The 17,132-nt window shown below is 41.0% G+C and overlaps 1 protein-coding gene across 19 annotated transcripts in view; it reads left to right on the forward strand.

The window, feature by feature from the left end:
- The first annotated feature begins 1,698 nt into the window (after positions 1 to 1,698).
- Positions 1,699 to 17,132, forward strand: part of ZAR1L (zygote arrest 1 like) — a 93,933-nt gene continuing 78,499 nt past the window's right edge. For 17 of the 19 annotated variants that reach the window (XR_003513759.1, XR_003513758.1, XR_003513762.1 and 14 more), the window contains exons 1-3: positions 1,699 to 2,778; positions 3,745 to 3,837; positions 5,546 to 5,620. Coding sequence is in view for 2 of the 19 variants with exons in the window: in XM_027557473.1 (XP_027413274.1) it covers positions 2,056 to 2,778; positions 3,745 to 3,837; positions 5,546 to 5,620; positions 10,904 to 11,047 (1,035 nt within the window). In the remaining 17 variants the exon portion in view is untranslated. Of the gene's footprint in view, positions 2,779 to 3,744; positions 3,838 to 5,545; positions 5,621 to 10,903; positions 11,230 to 15,329; positions 16,726 to 17,132 lie in introns of those variants that run through there. The other 2 variants (XM_027557474.1, XM_027557473.1) reach the window with 2 other exon arrangements.

Below are 17,132 nucleotides of genomic sequence, written 5' to 3' on the forward strand. Positions count from 1 at the left end.
TGGCGAGGGCTAAACCTTGTGTCATTCCGGAGTCGCTAAAGAAAGAGTCGGGATACTCGTTCTCTTCTTCCGAGCCTTCAGAGTACCAAGCCGCGCTGTTTGGAGGGACCACGCCCCATGTATACGCCCTGCCTTCCCCTCCTCCGCTCCGTCTCTCGCTTGGATGGCCGCCCCCAGCCCCGACGCGGCCTGCGGTCTGTGAAAAGTCTTTGTTCTCTACTAAGAGGGCGTCGCCCAAAGTGGGCAGACGTTAGAAAACCCCACAGTGGTCAGTCGGCGCGGATAACTTCTTCCCCAACGGAGAGCTCCCTATAGAGTGGAAGGGGCTGAGATTTGAAGCCGGAGTACATTGGTTATAGACTGCGTGTTGCTGTTGGGCAGCAGAATTTCAAAAACCTCTCAGACTCTCCCGGCTTGAAAAGTTGTTAAGCCTATCTCAAGTCTCTTGTAGTTTTGGATAATACTTCCTCCTGCAGGCTTCCGTAGTATCCTTGACGTATCCTTGACGCTCCTAGGGTACCAAGCACCTGTTTTGTGCCTGACTTGCTCTTGAAACTGCCCTGGAAGACAGCAGTCTCACTCACAGAGTATGGGCTGTGGCTAGCACAAGGCTTAATTCAGGTGTTTATCGTAGGACCTAGAAAGCTTTCAACTGGATTCTGAAGGTGATAGTGGCTCATAGGGCTTGCTACTATACAAAAGCTCCTGACCAATGAACAGTGAAAGCAACTTTGGATTCGAAAAAGGGTGCCATTTACTTGGTACCTGAGGTGTCATTTTAGTTTGATCATAATCCTTGGCTGTAGACACCTTTCCAATACACATAGATACAAAAGCATGTGATCATCTAGGTCTAAATAGCACAGATACCCAGGCCTGTGATCTTTAGCCAATAACAGCTACCTCTTAATGAGCATCTGTGAGTTATTCTTTATGCTTTATAAGTAATATCACATTTAACCTTATGATAATCTTATAAATTTTTTAGTATTGTCAGATGGGGAAACTGAAACATCCAGTTGATTTATAAATAATATCACATTTAACCTTATGATAATCTTATAAATTTTTTAGTATTGTCAGATGGGAAAACTGAATCATCCAGTTGAGTAAGTTGTCTAGTAAACAAGGCCCAGGTGGACAGAGGGGTCCATGGGGTTGCAAAGAGTGGAACACTACTGAAGCGATTTAGCATGCAGCATGCAAGTTTCTGTTCAAGTCTTTTACTTAAGATACTTAACTATCCTGTGATTAAGTCTGCATTTAACCTCTAAGAACAGTTTGCTTCTGAAATTTCCCCTTTTGGGGAGAATTCTCACTAGAGTGGACTAATGAGACCGGTTGGCATGTTATACAACCCTCTGAAATATATTTTTTTGCTAAGTACACTGTCCCCCCAACCCCCATAACTATGCTTCTTGCTGCTGCAGAACCAGGTTTTTTACATTTGTGTGTCCTGCCATAATTCTGTCTTCTTTATGCTCACTCTAATAGTGCAGCAGCTCAAATTTTGCTGCTTGTATTCAATCTTTTTTATTTTTAAAACACAGTCTCTGAAATTGTAAGTCAGTATAAGAATAAATTGGAGCTTCCCGGGTAGCTCAAATGGTAAAGAATCTGCCTGCAATGCAGGAGACCTGGGTTTGATCCATGGGTTGGGAAGAAGGGCATGGCAACCCACTCCAGTATTCTTGCCTGTAGAATCCCATGGACAGAGGGGCCTGGTGGGTTGCAGTTCATAGGATCACCAAGAGTCGGATGACTGAAGCGACTATGCATGCATAGGAATAAATTAGAATTTGCTAATTAAGGCATGTGTGTGAATAAGAAGTTAAATGAAAAACAGCTTTGAAAAAAAAAGATTCAAGAGCAGTGAATTGAAGAGAAACAGAGATCCCAATTAGGGATCAGGTGGCAATTAGGCCTCTCTAGGTAGGGATATCGCCTTCCCTCCTCCAATTTGGGTAATAGGCAGCAGCACTCGTCAGAATCTGAAATAAATGGAGAAGCTCCGCAAGAGCGTGAACCAACGTGACCCGGAGAAAAAGGGGGCGGATGAAGGTGGAACACAAAACAAGGCCTGAAACAAACTGCCTCGGGATATTGCGCTGCGCCTGGGCGCCAGGTGGTAGGATGGAGCGCATCTTCTGTGTTCCCTACAGCTTGTACCCGGGCTATGGGAACATGCTACGTTTGGGCCAGTCTGGACTCTCAGAGCCCAGACAACCGCACTGGAGGCAAACCAATGTTCCCCCCACTTTCCTGGCCAGGCCCAGGCTGCTGATGCCCTCCAATGCCTCCGACTGCTGCGTGGACCCTTACAAGAGAGCCCAGCTCATGGCCGTTTTCTCCCATATGAACCCTGGCCTGAGCCTGCGGCTGCGCAAGGCCAACACCAAGGATGTGGGCGTGCAGGTGAGCCTCCGGGTGGGCAAGTCCGTGCAGTGCTCTCTGGGGCCTCGCACCCTGGACAGCCTCTCCCCCTGGGCCAGCGCAGGCCACAGGGCACCCGCATCTGCATGGGGCGTCTCTTCGTCGGTGCCCGGCCACTGGGGTGAGGTGCGACTGCGGGAGGAGCTCTCGGATCCTCCCGAGGCTGGCCAGCCGCCCCCGCCACTACCACCACCATCACCACCACCAAGGTCGGAAGAGGATCCCCCCGAGGAACTTCAGCCACGTGAGGAGCTGGTGGAGGAAGACTCCTCGAGTCCTCGGGAGAGGAAGAGCAAGCCGGCCCCGGTAGACTCCAGCCAGCCGCTTGGGAGGCCCAACTTCCAGGTGAGCTTTCTCTCCCCTAGCCTTAGCCTTCTTTTTTTCCCCTGCCATTTCTGGCTCCATGAGAGCAGAATCTTATTGCGCTTCCTCCCTTTATTTGATAAAGGAGAGAGGAAGTTCTGAAAACATGTATTTTACATGTCCTGTGTGGGTTTTTAAAATTTATTGATTCGACTGCTTTGGGTCTGACTGGCGGCACGCGGGATCGTTCCTTGCAGCGCGCCTGCTTTGCTCTAGTTGCGACTCTTGCTCTAGAGCCCCTGGCTCAGTAGTTTCGAATGTGGGATTCTTAGTTTCCAACTAGGGGTCCAACCCACCTCCCCGTATTGGAAAGCAAATTCTTAACCACTGGACCACTAGGGAAGTCCCTGTGTTTTTGCTTTGTTTCTTTAGCTTTTTGGTAAAATAAGAAGCCAACTTTAAGCCTGTGAAACCCCAAAGTTTGGGAACCATAGCTGTTGCAAATGAGGCAAAAGGGGGGTTTTGGGTTTGTGATCAGATCTTCATTTTGTGCAGCTGGTGCTCATGGCCTTGGGGAAAACAGATTGGAAAAGCCTGAGAGAAGCTAGAAGGGTCCCAGAGTAATCAGTCCTTGACAGCTGAGTTCATGTACTGACCTTGAGAATAGCTATGAGTGAGGTTAAGGAAGCTTCCTGTTTTTTACTTATACAAAACCACAAGGATAGCAGGATCTGGCTTTTTATCCTCCTCCTTCCTTCACCCCTCAGGGCTTCCTTTGTGTGGCTTAGTTGGTAAAGAATCCGCCCGCAATGCGGGAGACCTGGGTTTGATCCCTGGGTTGGGAACATCCCCTGTAAAAGGGAAAGGCTACCCACTCCAGTATTCTGGCCTGGAGAATTCCATGGACTGTATACAGCCTATGGGATCACAAAGAGTTGGACACGACTGAATGACTTCTCACTTTCACTTTTGACCCCTCAAGATAGTATTTTTCCTCCTTATTTGCAGTTTTTAGAACCCAAATATGGCTATTTTCACTGTAAAGATTGTAAGACCAGATGGGAGAGTGCTTATGTGTGGTGCATCTCTGGAACTAATAAGGTAAGTGAAAGTGAGTGGGAAGTGGGAGAATGGGGTGGGCATGGATGTTAAACGGAGGAAGACTGTGTGTTTTAATGGAATGTGACCATAACTCAGCCTTAGTGCCAAGGACATAGTAGGTGCCAAGCAAAGGCTTGGACTGAACGAAATTGGGCTGTCCACAAGAGCTTGAGCTCCTGAACCACATCCTGGTGTTAAATTTGGTTTGGTAGTTGCATTGGACAAAATGTTACCTTATTTAGATGAACTCTTGACCTTGTATACATTGGGATTTGTTATAATTTTTTTTTAAATTGGGGTATATTAATAGTTGCCTTACAGTGTTGTTAGCGTCTGCTGTACAACCAAGTTAATTAGATGTGTGTATACATATATCCTCTCCCTCTTGGACCTCCCTCCTATCCCACCCCCATTCCGGCCCATCTAGGTCACTACAGAGCACTGAACTGAGTTCCTTGTGCTATACAACAGATTCCCCCTACCTGTATAATCAGTTTTTAGTTGGTGTATTGTAACAGATTTGGGCTTTAGCTCTAGAAAACTTCCTCTGTCTGTCCACAAGGTGGGGCAGTGAGAGAAATAATTTATTGTGAAGGTTAACATTGAGAGACTGACTCATTTAGGCTCCATGCCTTAATTTGAATCAGTTGTCAACATATTAAGTTTGGGAAAGATTTCACATTCTGCATTTTTAGATTTTCCTGAACAGTCAGACTTCTGTGTGAGGAGCAGTAGACGGGGACTGAACAGCTTCTGTCTCCCTTCACTCCGCACTTGCCCTTCATTTTGCAACAGCCTACACCTAGTCTCTCTGATTAACCTCTATAAGCATTTAAGTTTGAGGCCCTTATGCTGTTGCATTTTAGATAACTGCTTTTCTGACTTAAGGAGTATAGAGGAAGAGAGCAAGGAGGTATGCAAGATGTGAATGAAAAGTTTTTTTTTTCCTTTTGCACTAGCCATTTACTAGATCCTGGAGGTAAAATAGATATTTTAACTAAACTAAAATTACTTTCCTTTTCTTGCTATAATAAAAACAGTGGGTTTAATTCAAACACTCATGATTTTAGAATACAAAAAAACAAGACATAGAACTCATCCTGAAGAAATTGATTCTGATAAGAATGATGCAGACAAGATGAGATTGGTGATCTGTGCATTGGCACTGGTGGCATGGAAGTGGTACAAAAATAATACAGGAGGGGGATGATTAATTCTATCAGAGGGAAGGCATCTTGTTGTCAAAGTATGATTTTAAAGGTTTATAAATTGAAGTGAGAATGCGCAAAGCCTAGAAACATGTGGATTGGTGTGTAACTGTAATTAATTTGAATTTCAAATGGAGAAATACTGAAAAAATTAGAAACGGACAAATAGACCAGGACAAAAGAAGGTCAAGTGTGTTGTCTGCACAATGAATAAAATTCAAATAGCTGCTTCTTACTGAAGAATTTTACTGTAGTACTTTATGTACATTATTGGGTAGTTGTCAAAACTATAGAAAAAGAAAGTGGCATTGTCTCGATTTTACAGGTAAAGAAAATGAGATTCAAAAAATAAGAGAAAGTGACTGATAGCACCACAAGAGCTTAAGACTTCAGCATAGAGATTGGGCAAAAGCAAGCTACAGGGTGAAGGAATGGATTACTTAAGAACTGGGAGCCTAGGGTACACATAAACCCTGTGTAAAAGACAAATTTCTCTTTAGGTTTATTTCAAACAACTCTGTTGCAAATGCCAAAAGAGTTTTAACCCTTATCGAGTGGAAGCAATCCAGTGCCAGGTAAGCAAACTGTGTATTTCCATTGTGTCCATAATGTTTTCATTATTAAACATGAAGCTTCTGTGGCAAAATATTAGGATTTGCTAGATGTGGATATTTGTGTAGGAGTGTTCGGTTTGCTGTATGCCGGGGACCAGCCCCGGCTGATCCAGGGTGTTCGAAGGAGAGACGGCATAGGCGAAGATCAGGAAACAATTGCTTAATTAAACGTTAATTAAGGATATAAAGAGTAATAGAATGAGGATAGCTCAGTGAGGAAATTTCAGTGAAGAAAAGAGGCTGAAATAAGGATAGCTCAGTGAGGAAATTCAGTGGAGAAAAGAGGCTGAATAATTCAGCCAGAAGGTAAGAGAAAGAATGACATGGTGAGACCAAGTTTCGGTGAACAAGGCCCGCACTTTATTTTCCAAAGTAGTTTTTATACCTTAAGTTATGAATAGAGGATAATGGGGGAAGGGGTAGAGTCATGCAGCAAGCCAGGCTTTCTTCCTGCAAACTTATCATATGCAAAAGCTTAGGTGATTTGCATCATCTTCTGGCCGGTAACATTTTAAGACCCTTTCTTCAGAAAACTTATTTTTCTCTAAAGGTGATTGGTCAGGAGCCACCCTCCAAAAGCATTAGATAAAGTTGCATTCCTACAGAGCAAAGGTGTGGTGGGCTATAACAAGAAAAAGAATTAACTCAAGGGTCCCAGGTTACAAACATTAAAGCTACTACTTACACCAATTATATTAATCAATACACTGCCAGGGACACAGCAGGTAAAGGATATGGAAACTTAGCAGCAAACATTGGCCCAACAAGTGAAAATCCCTTCACCAATACAATTTCTAATCAATCTTTTAACTACTCAAAAGAATCTGTGTTTAGACAGTTTAGAACATCTCCTGCCTCTCACAGTTGGGAGGCTCTGAACAATCACATGTGGCTGGAAAAACCTATTCAGGCAGGCTAGAGGATTTCCAAAGGAGTTTGTAGGTTAAACACTGTCACACCCAGGAATTATTAACTGGAACTGTAAGCTAACTTTTTTCAGAGAGAGGTAGTGGGGGATAGCCCCCCGTAAAGTCAGAGGTGTAGGTGGAAGCACAAAGCAGAAAGTAGGCAGACTCTGGTTTTGGGGGTAGATGCTCGAGAATTTCCAGGGAGACTCCTGAGGCTTGATCCCGCCGTTGCATATGCCAAGCCTCCTTCCTCATGACCTTTGCCAGGGACGGAGCTCGCTCCCCGCAGCTGTATGTTTGAGTTTTTGTAATATTTTAGAAAATAAAGCATAAATTCTACTCTTTGGGGGGGAAGGAGGAGATTTAAGTTGCCTAATGTGGTTTTTTTACATATGTGGTATGTGTGTTTTTCCTCAAACATCTTGTGAATAGTTTGCATGTAACTTAATAGGTAACCTTTACTAAGCTCTTGGTAGTGGTGGTCATATCTGACTCTTTGCAACCCCATGGACTGTAGCCCACCAGGCTCCTCTGTCCATGGGATTTACCAGGCAAGAATACTGGAGTGGGTTGCCGTTTTCTCCTCCATATTAAGCTATGTGCCAAACTTGGAGCCACGTGCTTTTCATTATCTCCTGTAACCTGACCTTTGAAGTAGGTGTTATTCCCATGATACAGAACAAAAAGCTAAAGTTCAGTAAGAAAGTAAGTTGCCCAAAGTTAGACAAATACTAAATATTAGAGCTGTAATCAGATTCCATGGTGTCTCCAAAGTCTAGGGTGTCACAGAATTCGATGAGCTCTTAAACAGCTTGCAGGAGATAACTCTTTAAGCTTTTCAGAAAAGTGTGACATCGTTGATTTTCATAGTAAGAATTTTTACCTAAATCTTTCACTTAAAAATATTTTTATACTACTTAGAAGTAATTTTAAAAATTAGTCTAATATTTTTAAACTATTGTCTTTAGTTTTTCTAGTCTGACGTTCTCAATTTACTATAATTACTTTGGATTTAAATATATCTTCTTACTATTATAGACTTCCCTGGTGGCTCAGATGGTAAAGTGTTTGCCTACAATGGGGAAGACCCAGGTTCAATCCCTGGGTTGGGAATATCCCTTGGAGAAGGAAATGGCAACCCACTGCAGTATTCTTGCCTGGGAAATCCCATGGATGGAAGAGCCTGGTAGACTACAGTCCATGGGGTCACAAAGAGTCGGACATGACTAAGCAACTTCACTTTCTTTCTTACTATTATACTTCTTTTACTTACTGTGTTCACTTGAGTGTTTTTGTTTTTTTTTTTTTTAATCACTCTCCCTTATCTTGGCAGTTATTCATTCTTTAGTGTTCTTCAAGGTTCATATTACAGCATGCTTAAGCAATTTATGTAGATGTTGATCTTACCATTCCTTGACAACGCAGTGACCTTAGAACACAAAGTCGCTCAGTCATGTCCAACTCTGCGATCCCGTAGACTGTAGCCTACCAGGCTCCTCAGTCCATGGAATTTTCCAGGCAAGAGTACTGGAGTGGGTTGCCATTTCCTTCTCCAGGGGATCTTCCCAACCCAGGGATCAAACCCGGGTCTCCTGCACTGCAGGCAGATGCTTTACTGTCTGAGCCACCAGGGAAGCCCAATCCCTTATCACTTCATCCTAACTTCTTTGCTGTTATTGTTGTATATTATTTTTAAACTTCAAAAGACATTAATTTTGTAGTCTAGTTAGTTTTAACTGCATATTTACTGTTTCTGCTGCTTTTAGATCCTTTTTGTATCTGGGACCACTTTCTTTTTACCTGAATACCTAATTTTAATATTCCCTATAATGCACGTCTGAAGGTGACACCTTTTGTTTTGTCTGGATAGCTTTTTTTAAAGGTTATTTTTGCTGAGTGTAAAGTTTTTAGGTTGGTAGTAGTTTCTTTCTGCCCCTTAAGGATCTGACGTTCATTGTTTCTGTCAAGTGGCTGTTGGTCTCATGCAGCTCCTTTGAAGTAATAGCTCATTTTTTTCACCTTAAGTCTGTTTGCTTTTAAGATATTTCTCTCTGCTTTAATTTTTAGAAGTTTTATAATTCTATGCCTAATTGTAGTTTCTTTGTATTTACCTGCTTACAATTTCGCAATTCTGTAACTTGGAGACTTCTATCATGTTTGGAAAATTATCCGTCATTATAATTTAAAATATTACTTCTACCTCCATTTTCTTTTCTTCTAATTATTTATATTAGAACTGTCACCGTATCCCTTAAATCTTTTATGCTTTTTTCTGTGTTTACTATGCTTTTGTCTCTCCTTGCTGCAGTTTGGATATCATCTACTAAACCATCTTTTGTTTCTCTCGTTTTCCCTTCTGCTTTTCCAGTGCAGCTACCTATTTAGTTATAGATTCCCCTTACTTCATTTTCCAGTACTAGAATTTTTATGTCTTTATAAGTGTCCATTTCTCAGCTGGAAATACCAGCCTAATTTCTTTGAGCATATTAAGCATCATTTTCTTAAAATCTGTACCAGAAAACCCCCATTAGCTTAATCACAGAAGATTGTAAGGAATCCACAGAAGGAATGTAAACCTCTTCACATTCCTTGGTTTTCAAGGAATTGTTGTTCTGTCTCCTTAGATACTTGGTTACTTTTGAGTGCTATATATTGTATGTGAAAAATTATAGTGATAATTTGAGGCCAGAATAGTATCTTTCACAGAAGACTTGTTTGCTTATGTTAGGCAGATGAAGATACTAGCAATTTCTGAATACTATTTGCCAGTTATAATTGAGCTGTTTTGAAGTTAGGCTTCAGCATCTGTGAAGGCTGATGAATTTTTGTTTCATTCTTACTCTAGGGTGTAGCCTTTCAGGGTCCCAGCACAAAACCTGAATTGTTAACTGGTGCTCTCCCATTTTGACATATTTAAGATTCCTCAGCCTCATCAGCTTGTGAAGCTCATTTTCAGCTTCCTGTTGTCTTAAAAATTTACCTGTTACAGAATTGCCTTTGAAGAGAAACTAGTCCCAAATATCAGGCTCATCTGTTTCTCGGTTTCCTTCTCTGGGATACTTTGGTAATTCTCCAGTGCCTTCAAGTAGTTCTTGTTTTTAATTAGTATCTTTGCTCAGCTTGTCTAGTTGTCCTAAGAAGACTTAGTCAGAACTACCTAACCTACCATTACCGAAACTAGAAACCTACCTTTAGAGTAAATCGTGATTTTTTTTTAATTACAATTTTTTTTTCATTGAGCTTTTTATTCCTTATAAAGGTGATGTGAGTACTAAATGGACTTATATATAAAGTGCTTAGAGCAGTACCTAGAGTAGACACTATGTGAGTATGTTACTGTTAGAATTTTCTTAAGGATGCATACTCGTCAGCCGGAGGGTGGAAGATATCCAATATTTGATAAACCATATGAGACTCATTTGGAAAATAAAAATGCCTGTTTTCACAATATAAAAGGTAAAGCTTGACTTATTCTTTTTGGCTATGGACATATGCAGAAAATAGAGCAGTGATCATAAATTTTCACAGATTAACAGGATTGGGAAGGTGGACCAGGGCAGTATACCAGTCTCCTTGGGGTGTGATTTTTTTTTTTTTTTTTAATCAGAAGATAGAATGGGATAATGGTTAAAAACACTTCAAATTCCAGCAAAGATTAGCCATGTCTGAAAAGAAAACATTTAGCTTCCTCTAGAACAGGGGTCCCCAACCTTCAGGACCTCATGCCTGATGATATGAGGTGGAGCCGATATAATAATAATAATAATAATAATAGAAATAAAGTGTATAATAAATGTACTTGAATCATCCCCAACCCACCACCCACCCCCAGTCCATGAAAAAATTGTCTAAGAAACTGGTCCCTTGTACCAAAAAGGTTGAGCTGCTGCCTAGAACATCCCTCCCTCCAGTCTTAACCAAAAATACTCCAGATATTCTGAAATGTCTGCTAGTAGGTAAAATACTACCAGTTGAGAAACACTGCAGTTCAGGTAATCAAATCACTTAATACTCACTACTCCTCACTCCCACATGGCTACAAATGTGAAAACCTACATAATGAAAAGACTCTACACAATTTTAACTTGTATAACTTCTCTTATATCTTCTGGATTGGCTCAGCAATCTTTTCTTAAAGGTCATCTTTGGCCATTCATCTGGGAAAAAAGTGCATGACACTTTTATGGGCAGTGAGTGGTTTTGTAAAACTTAGTCTTGGACTTCTCATGGGATTCAAAGGATAAAGATAGCAGGGATGAGTGGTAGGGAGGAATATTTTCATTTGAAGAACTAAACTTGATCATTTAGTGCCCAAACTGTTGCTTCTTTTCTAAAGACCTGTTCAAAGTCTCGTTGTTCCTGCCCTCAAAAGAAAAGACACATCAATCTAAGGAGGCCCCATCGGCAGGAACTGTGTGGCCGCTGCAAAGACAAGAGATTCTCCTGTGGCAGTATTTACAGCTTTAAATACATCATGTGACAGGCAGTGTGCTTTGTTCAGGAGACCTGAACTCTTCTTGTGATTTACTGTATAGTTCTTTCTTTCAACTTGACCCTGACCTGGTATTGGAAGATGGATTATGCTTTTGTACTTTTTGTAGTTTGTGTGACAGTTGTCGATGTGAATAGAATTAAATAAATGCATGTAAAATAGACTGTGAAGGGACATTAATTGGTGAAAGTCACTCAGTCATGTCTGACTCTTTGCGACCCCACGAATTATACAGTACATGGAATTCTCCAGGCCAGAATATTGGAGTGGGTAGCCTTTCCCTTCTCCAGGGGGTCTTCCCAAGCCAGGGATAGAACCCAGGTCTCCCACATTGCAGGTAGATTCTTTACCAGCTGAGCCACAAGGGAAGCCCAAGAATACTGAAGTGAGTAGCCTATCCCTTCTCCAGAGGATATTCTAACCCAGGAATCGAACTGGAGTCTGCTGCATTGCATGCAGATTCTTTACCAACTGAGCTATCAGGGAAGCCCCATTAATTGATGATCCTCGGGTAAAAACATCAATAAAGCATTGGGAAATGGTAGACTCTATCGCTAATACAAATGGAACAATGAAAGGGAATAATAGTCATTTGACAAACTTTTGTAAACTGGGTGTTCTAAGTGTCAGGAATATAGAGACAATCAAGGGGGTTCTTGCCTTCAAATATATGTAATCATTATATCAAATGCTTAAATAGCACTTAGTATATGCTAGGCATTGTTGTAACTCATCACAGCAGTTGTATTGCACTTATTTTTAATAGATGAGGAGAAGGAGCCACAGGAAGGTCATAAAGTCAGAATTTAAATCTGGGTAGACCAGTACATTCTCTACAGCTTTAGCTACTAGTGATATGTTTATATTTTCAGATTTAGATGTGTTAAGTGCAGCGAAGGAAATGGAGCTGTAGTAGTGACTCCTTTAGAAAGGGTGGTTGAAAAGAAGTGACATGAGAACTGAGATCTGTAGGATGAGGGAGAGCTGGGAGAAAAGATGATTTGGGTTCCACAAAAGCAAGAAGAGCAAAAGCCCTGGGGGTGGAGCATGTACTTGGCTTGTCTCAGGAACGAGAGTCCCTGAGGCTAATATCAGACAAATGCTGGAGAAGGCAGGCTCAGGTCAAGCATATGGCAGCCCATAAAAGTATTTAAAGAAGGCACTAACATCAGATTCTTACTGTAAAAATTGTACTGCTATGAGAGAAGATCAGGTAGAGTGGAAGGAGGAAGACCAGTTAGGAGGTTAACAAACATACAAGCAAAATGATGGCTTGGAAAAGAGTGGGTGACCATGGAGATGGAAAGAAATACATCAATTATAGATAATGTTTGAAAGTGGAATGTACAGGATTAGAAGTGGGAGATGGTGAAATGATGACTTTATATTTGAGTTTTTGGTTGAATGGAACTGAGAGGTATGACAGGAACATATTCTGGAGTCAAATTACCTAGCTTCAAATCACTGGTGATACTTAGGAGATGTATAGTTGTGGGTAAGTTACTTTCTCTCTCTCAATTACTCTGTAAAATGGGCACAATAATAGTAACTATCTCTTGTGGATGGTGATGGGAGGATTAAAGCAGCTGATACGTGTTAAGCACTTAGGTTATTACGTGTAACAGGTACACAGTAAACTTAGCAGTCCTTTTTTGGTGGGACTGTGTAGTGAAAAGGGAAAAGGCTTTTGTTTTAATAGTAACTTTGAAATATTTGAGACTCCTTCCAAATGGAGTTGTCATGTAGGCTATTGCTTATATGAATCTGGAATTTAGGAGAGGAGGTTGGAGCCAGAGAGAGATTTGGAGATTAAAAAATATATAGTTCTTAAAGCTGTAGCCCTAGATGGAGAGTACACACAGACGCCTGGGGCACACCAATACTTGGAATAATAATTCTAAAACTTTAACGTACCACGAGTTACCTGGTGATCTTGTTTTTTTTGTTTTGTTTAATAAAATCAATTAATTTGATTTCAACCATTATTAAAAATTCTTTATGCTGTGATCCCTATCGTACGTTGACTTGTTTTTAGCTTAGCTTATCTTTTCCCTCCTCTGTGTTAGATTTTTAAAAATCATTATATTTATTGGCTATGCTAGGTCTTCATTGCTATGAGGGCTTTTCTCTATTGTGGTGAGTGGGGGCTACTCTCTAGTGGTGGTACATGAACTTCTTGTTGCGGTGGCTTCTCTTGTTGCGGAGCACAGGCTCTAGGGTGCACGGGCCTTCAGTGGTTGCTGCACTTGGGCTCAGTAGTTGTGGCTCCCAGGCCCTAGAGCACAGCCTCAATAGTTGTGGCACACAGGTTTAGTTGCTTACTCCGAGGCCTGTGGGATCTTCCTGGATCAGGGATCGAACCATGTCTCCTTCATTGGTAGGTGGATTCTTTCCCACCAAGCCACTAGGGAAGCCCTACTATATATTCAAGATTTTAATTTAGAACTTTAATGGTCATTATTATGGCTCTGCCAGGACCACTGACCTATGATGGGTTTTTCCCAAAGACACTGATTTTCAGCTTGGATCCACATTGCCTTGTTTTTTAATTTATTTTTATTGTTTATTTTTTGTGATTTCATTTTGTATTGGAATATAGTCGATTTACAGTATTGTATTCATTTCAGAGATACAGCACAGTAATTCAGTTATACTTGTACATGTTTCTATTCTGTTTTAGATTCTTTTCCCTTTTAGGATCTTATGGAATATTGAGTAGAGTTCCCTGTGCTATACAGTAGATTCTTGTTGATTATCTATTTTACGTATAGTAGTGTATATATGTGGAGAAGGCAATGGCACCCCACTCCAATACTCTTGCCTGGAAAATCCCATGGATGGAGGAGCCTGGTAGGCTGCAGTCCATGGGGTTGCTAGGAGTTGGACACGACTGAGCGACTTCACTTTCACTTTTCACTTTCATGCGTTGGAGAAGGAAATGGCAACCTACTCCAGTGTTCTTGCCTGGAGAATCCCAGGGATGGGGGAGCCTGGTGGGCTACCGTCTGTGGGGTCGCACAGAGTCGGACACGACTGAAGCGACTTAGCAGCAGCAGCAGCAGCAGTGTGTATATGTTGATCCTATCAGTCCTACTTTAGTCGTTCAGTCATGTCTGACTCTTTGCAACCCCCATGGACTGCAGCATGCTAGGCTTCCCTGTCCATCAGCAAACTGCCTTAGGTTGCTCAAATTCATGTCCATTGAGTTGGTGATGCCATCCAACCATCTCGTCCTCTCTTGTCCCCTTCTCCTCCTGCCTTCAGTCTTTCCCAGCATCAGGGTCTTTTCCAGTGAGTCAGTTTTTCTCATCAGGTGGCCAAAGCGTTAGCGCTTCAGCTTCAGCATCAGTCCTTCCAATGAATATTCAGGACTGATTTCCTTTAGGATGGACTGGTTGGATCTCCTTGCAGTCTAGCGGACTTTCAGGAGTCTTCTCCAACACCACAGTTCAAAAGCATCAATTCTTTAGTGCTCAGCTTTCTTTATAGACCAACTTTCACATCCATACGTGACTACTGGAAAAATCATAGCTTTGACTGTACAGATCTTTGTCGGCAAAGTGATGTCTCTGCTTTTTAATATGCTGTCTAGTTTGTCATAGCTTTTATTCCAGGAGCAAGCATCTTTTAATTTCATGGCCGCAGTCACTATCTGCAGTGATTATGGCTGCTGCTAAGTTGCTTCAGTCCTGTCCAATTCTGTGTGACCCTGTCCCTGGGATTCTTCAGGCAAGAACACTGGACTGGGTTGCCATTTCCTTCTCCAATGCATGAAAGTGAAAAGTGAAAGTGAAGTCACTCAGTCGTGTCCGACTCTTAGCTACCTCATGGACTGCAGCCTACCAGGCTCCTCCATCCATAGGATTTTCCAGGCAAGAGTACTGGAGTGGGGTGCCATTGCTTTCTCTGCAGTGATTATGGAGCCCAAGAAAATAAAGTCTGTCACTGTTTCCATTGTTTCCCCATCTATCTGCCATGAAGTGATTGTTAAGTTAAATTGTCAAGCTCTCTTTGCTGTATTCCCCAGTTGGCACTCTGCTCATGCTCAGTTTTCCAGATCTCTGCTCATGCTCAGTTTTCCAGATTGAGCATTAGCTAGCTCTGCTTTTAATTGGTTGATAGCACTTTTGGTTTCCTTTCTTCACCAAGTCAGTCTCCTGTAATCTTTTCTTTAGAATACTTTGGTTATAACTGTATGTATGGATGTGTGTGTATATGTCCCATTATTTCTGTAATTACCTCCTTCATCTGCTTGATCTCCTCCCACTAGAACACAGGCAAAAGTCACCTCTAACAAGAAATCAGCACAAACCACTCAATCAATCTTTCCCTCCAAGGACAAAAACCAAATGGAAGAAAGAAACAACCCTAAAGTGTGGGAAAAGACCTCAAGTGGAGCATGTTAGAAAAAAATGATGAAAAGACAGAGAAATACAGCACAAATGAAAGAATAAGGTAGAAACACACAAGACCAAATAAACGAAGATGAAATAAGCAATCTACTTGAAAGAGAATTCAGAATAATGATAGTAAAGATGCTTCAAAGACTTGAAAATACAATAGAGAAAATGCAAGAAACATTTAACACAGTTAATAGAATCACCAAGGACATACAAGAAATAAAGAATAAGCAAACACAGATGAATAGCACAATTACTGAAATTAAGAAATACTCTAGAAGGAATCAATAGCAGAATAACTGAGGCAGAGGAATGGATAAGTGAGCTAGAGGATGGAATGGTGCAAATAACTGCTGAAGAGCAGAACAAAGGAAAAAGAATGAAAAGAATTGAGGATAGCCTCAGAGACCTTTAGAGCAATATTAAATGCATCAACATTCAAGTTATAGGGATCCCAGAGGAAGGAAAAACAAAGTCACTGAGAAAATTTTTGAAGAAAATAAGTTGAAAACTTCCCCTACATGGGAAAGGAAACAGTTAATCAAGTCCAAGAAATACAGAGTCCCTTACAGGATAAACACAAGGAGAAATACATCAAGACACATATTCATCAAGCTAACAGAGATTAAGCACAAAAAAAGAATATTAAAAGAAGCAAGGGAAAAGCAACAGGAAACATACAAGGGAAAGCCCATACAGTTAACAGTGAATCTTTCAGCAAAAACTTTACAGGCCAGAAGGGAATGGCAGGATATATTTAAAATACTGAAAGAGAAAACTCTACAACCAAGATTACCATACCTGGCAAAGATCTCAATCAGAATTGATAGAGAAGTCAAAGTTTTACAGACAAGCAGAAGTTAAGAGAATTTAGCACCACCAAACCAGCCTTGCAACAAATACTAAAGGGACTTATATAGCCAGTAAACACAAGAGAAAGGAAAGACCTACAAATATAAACCCAAAACAATCAAGAAAATACCAATAGAAACGTGTGTCAATAATTACCTTAAATGTAAACAAATTAAATGCACCAACCAAAAGATAAAGGATGACTGAACGAATTCAAAAGCAAGACCCATATATATGCTGCCTACAAGAGACCCACTTCAGACCTAGAGACACATACAGACTAGAAGGAAAAGGATGGAAAAAGATATTCCTTGCAAATGGAAACTAAAAGAAAGCCAGAGTGGCAATCCTTATTTCAGACAAAATAGAGTTTAAAGAATATTATAAGAGACCAGGAGGGACACTACATAATGATCAAGGGGTCAATCCAAGAAAAAGACGTAACAGTTGTAAATATTTATGCACCCAACGTTGGAGCACCTCAATACATAAGGCAAACACTGACAGGCATAAGAGGGGAAATTGACAGAAACACAATAATAGTAAGGGTCTTTAACACCCCATTTATACCAGTGACAGATCATCAAAACAGAGAATCAATAAGGAAACACAAACCTAAAATGAAACATTAGATCAAATGGATCTAATTGATATCTTCAGGACTTTCCATCCAAATGCAGAAAATACATTTTTTTCTAAAGTGCACATGAAACACTTTTCAGGATAGACCACATCTTGGGCCACAAACCAAGCCTCAGTAAATTTAAGAAAACTGAAATCATATCAAGTATCTTCTCTGACCACAACACTATGAGACTAGA

This window comes from Bos indicus x Bos taurus, chromosome 12 (genome assembly GCF_003369695.1).
Source record: "Bos indicus x Bos taurus breed Angus x Brahman F1 hybrid chromosome 12, Bos_hybrid_MaternalHap_v2.0, whole genome shotgun sequence".
In the NCBI taxonomy this organism is placed as follows: domain Eukaryota; kingdom Metazoa; phylum Chordata; class Mammalia; order Artiodactyla; family Bovidae; genus Bos; species Bos indicus x Bos taurus.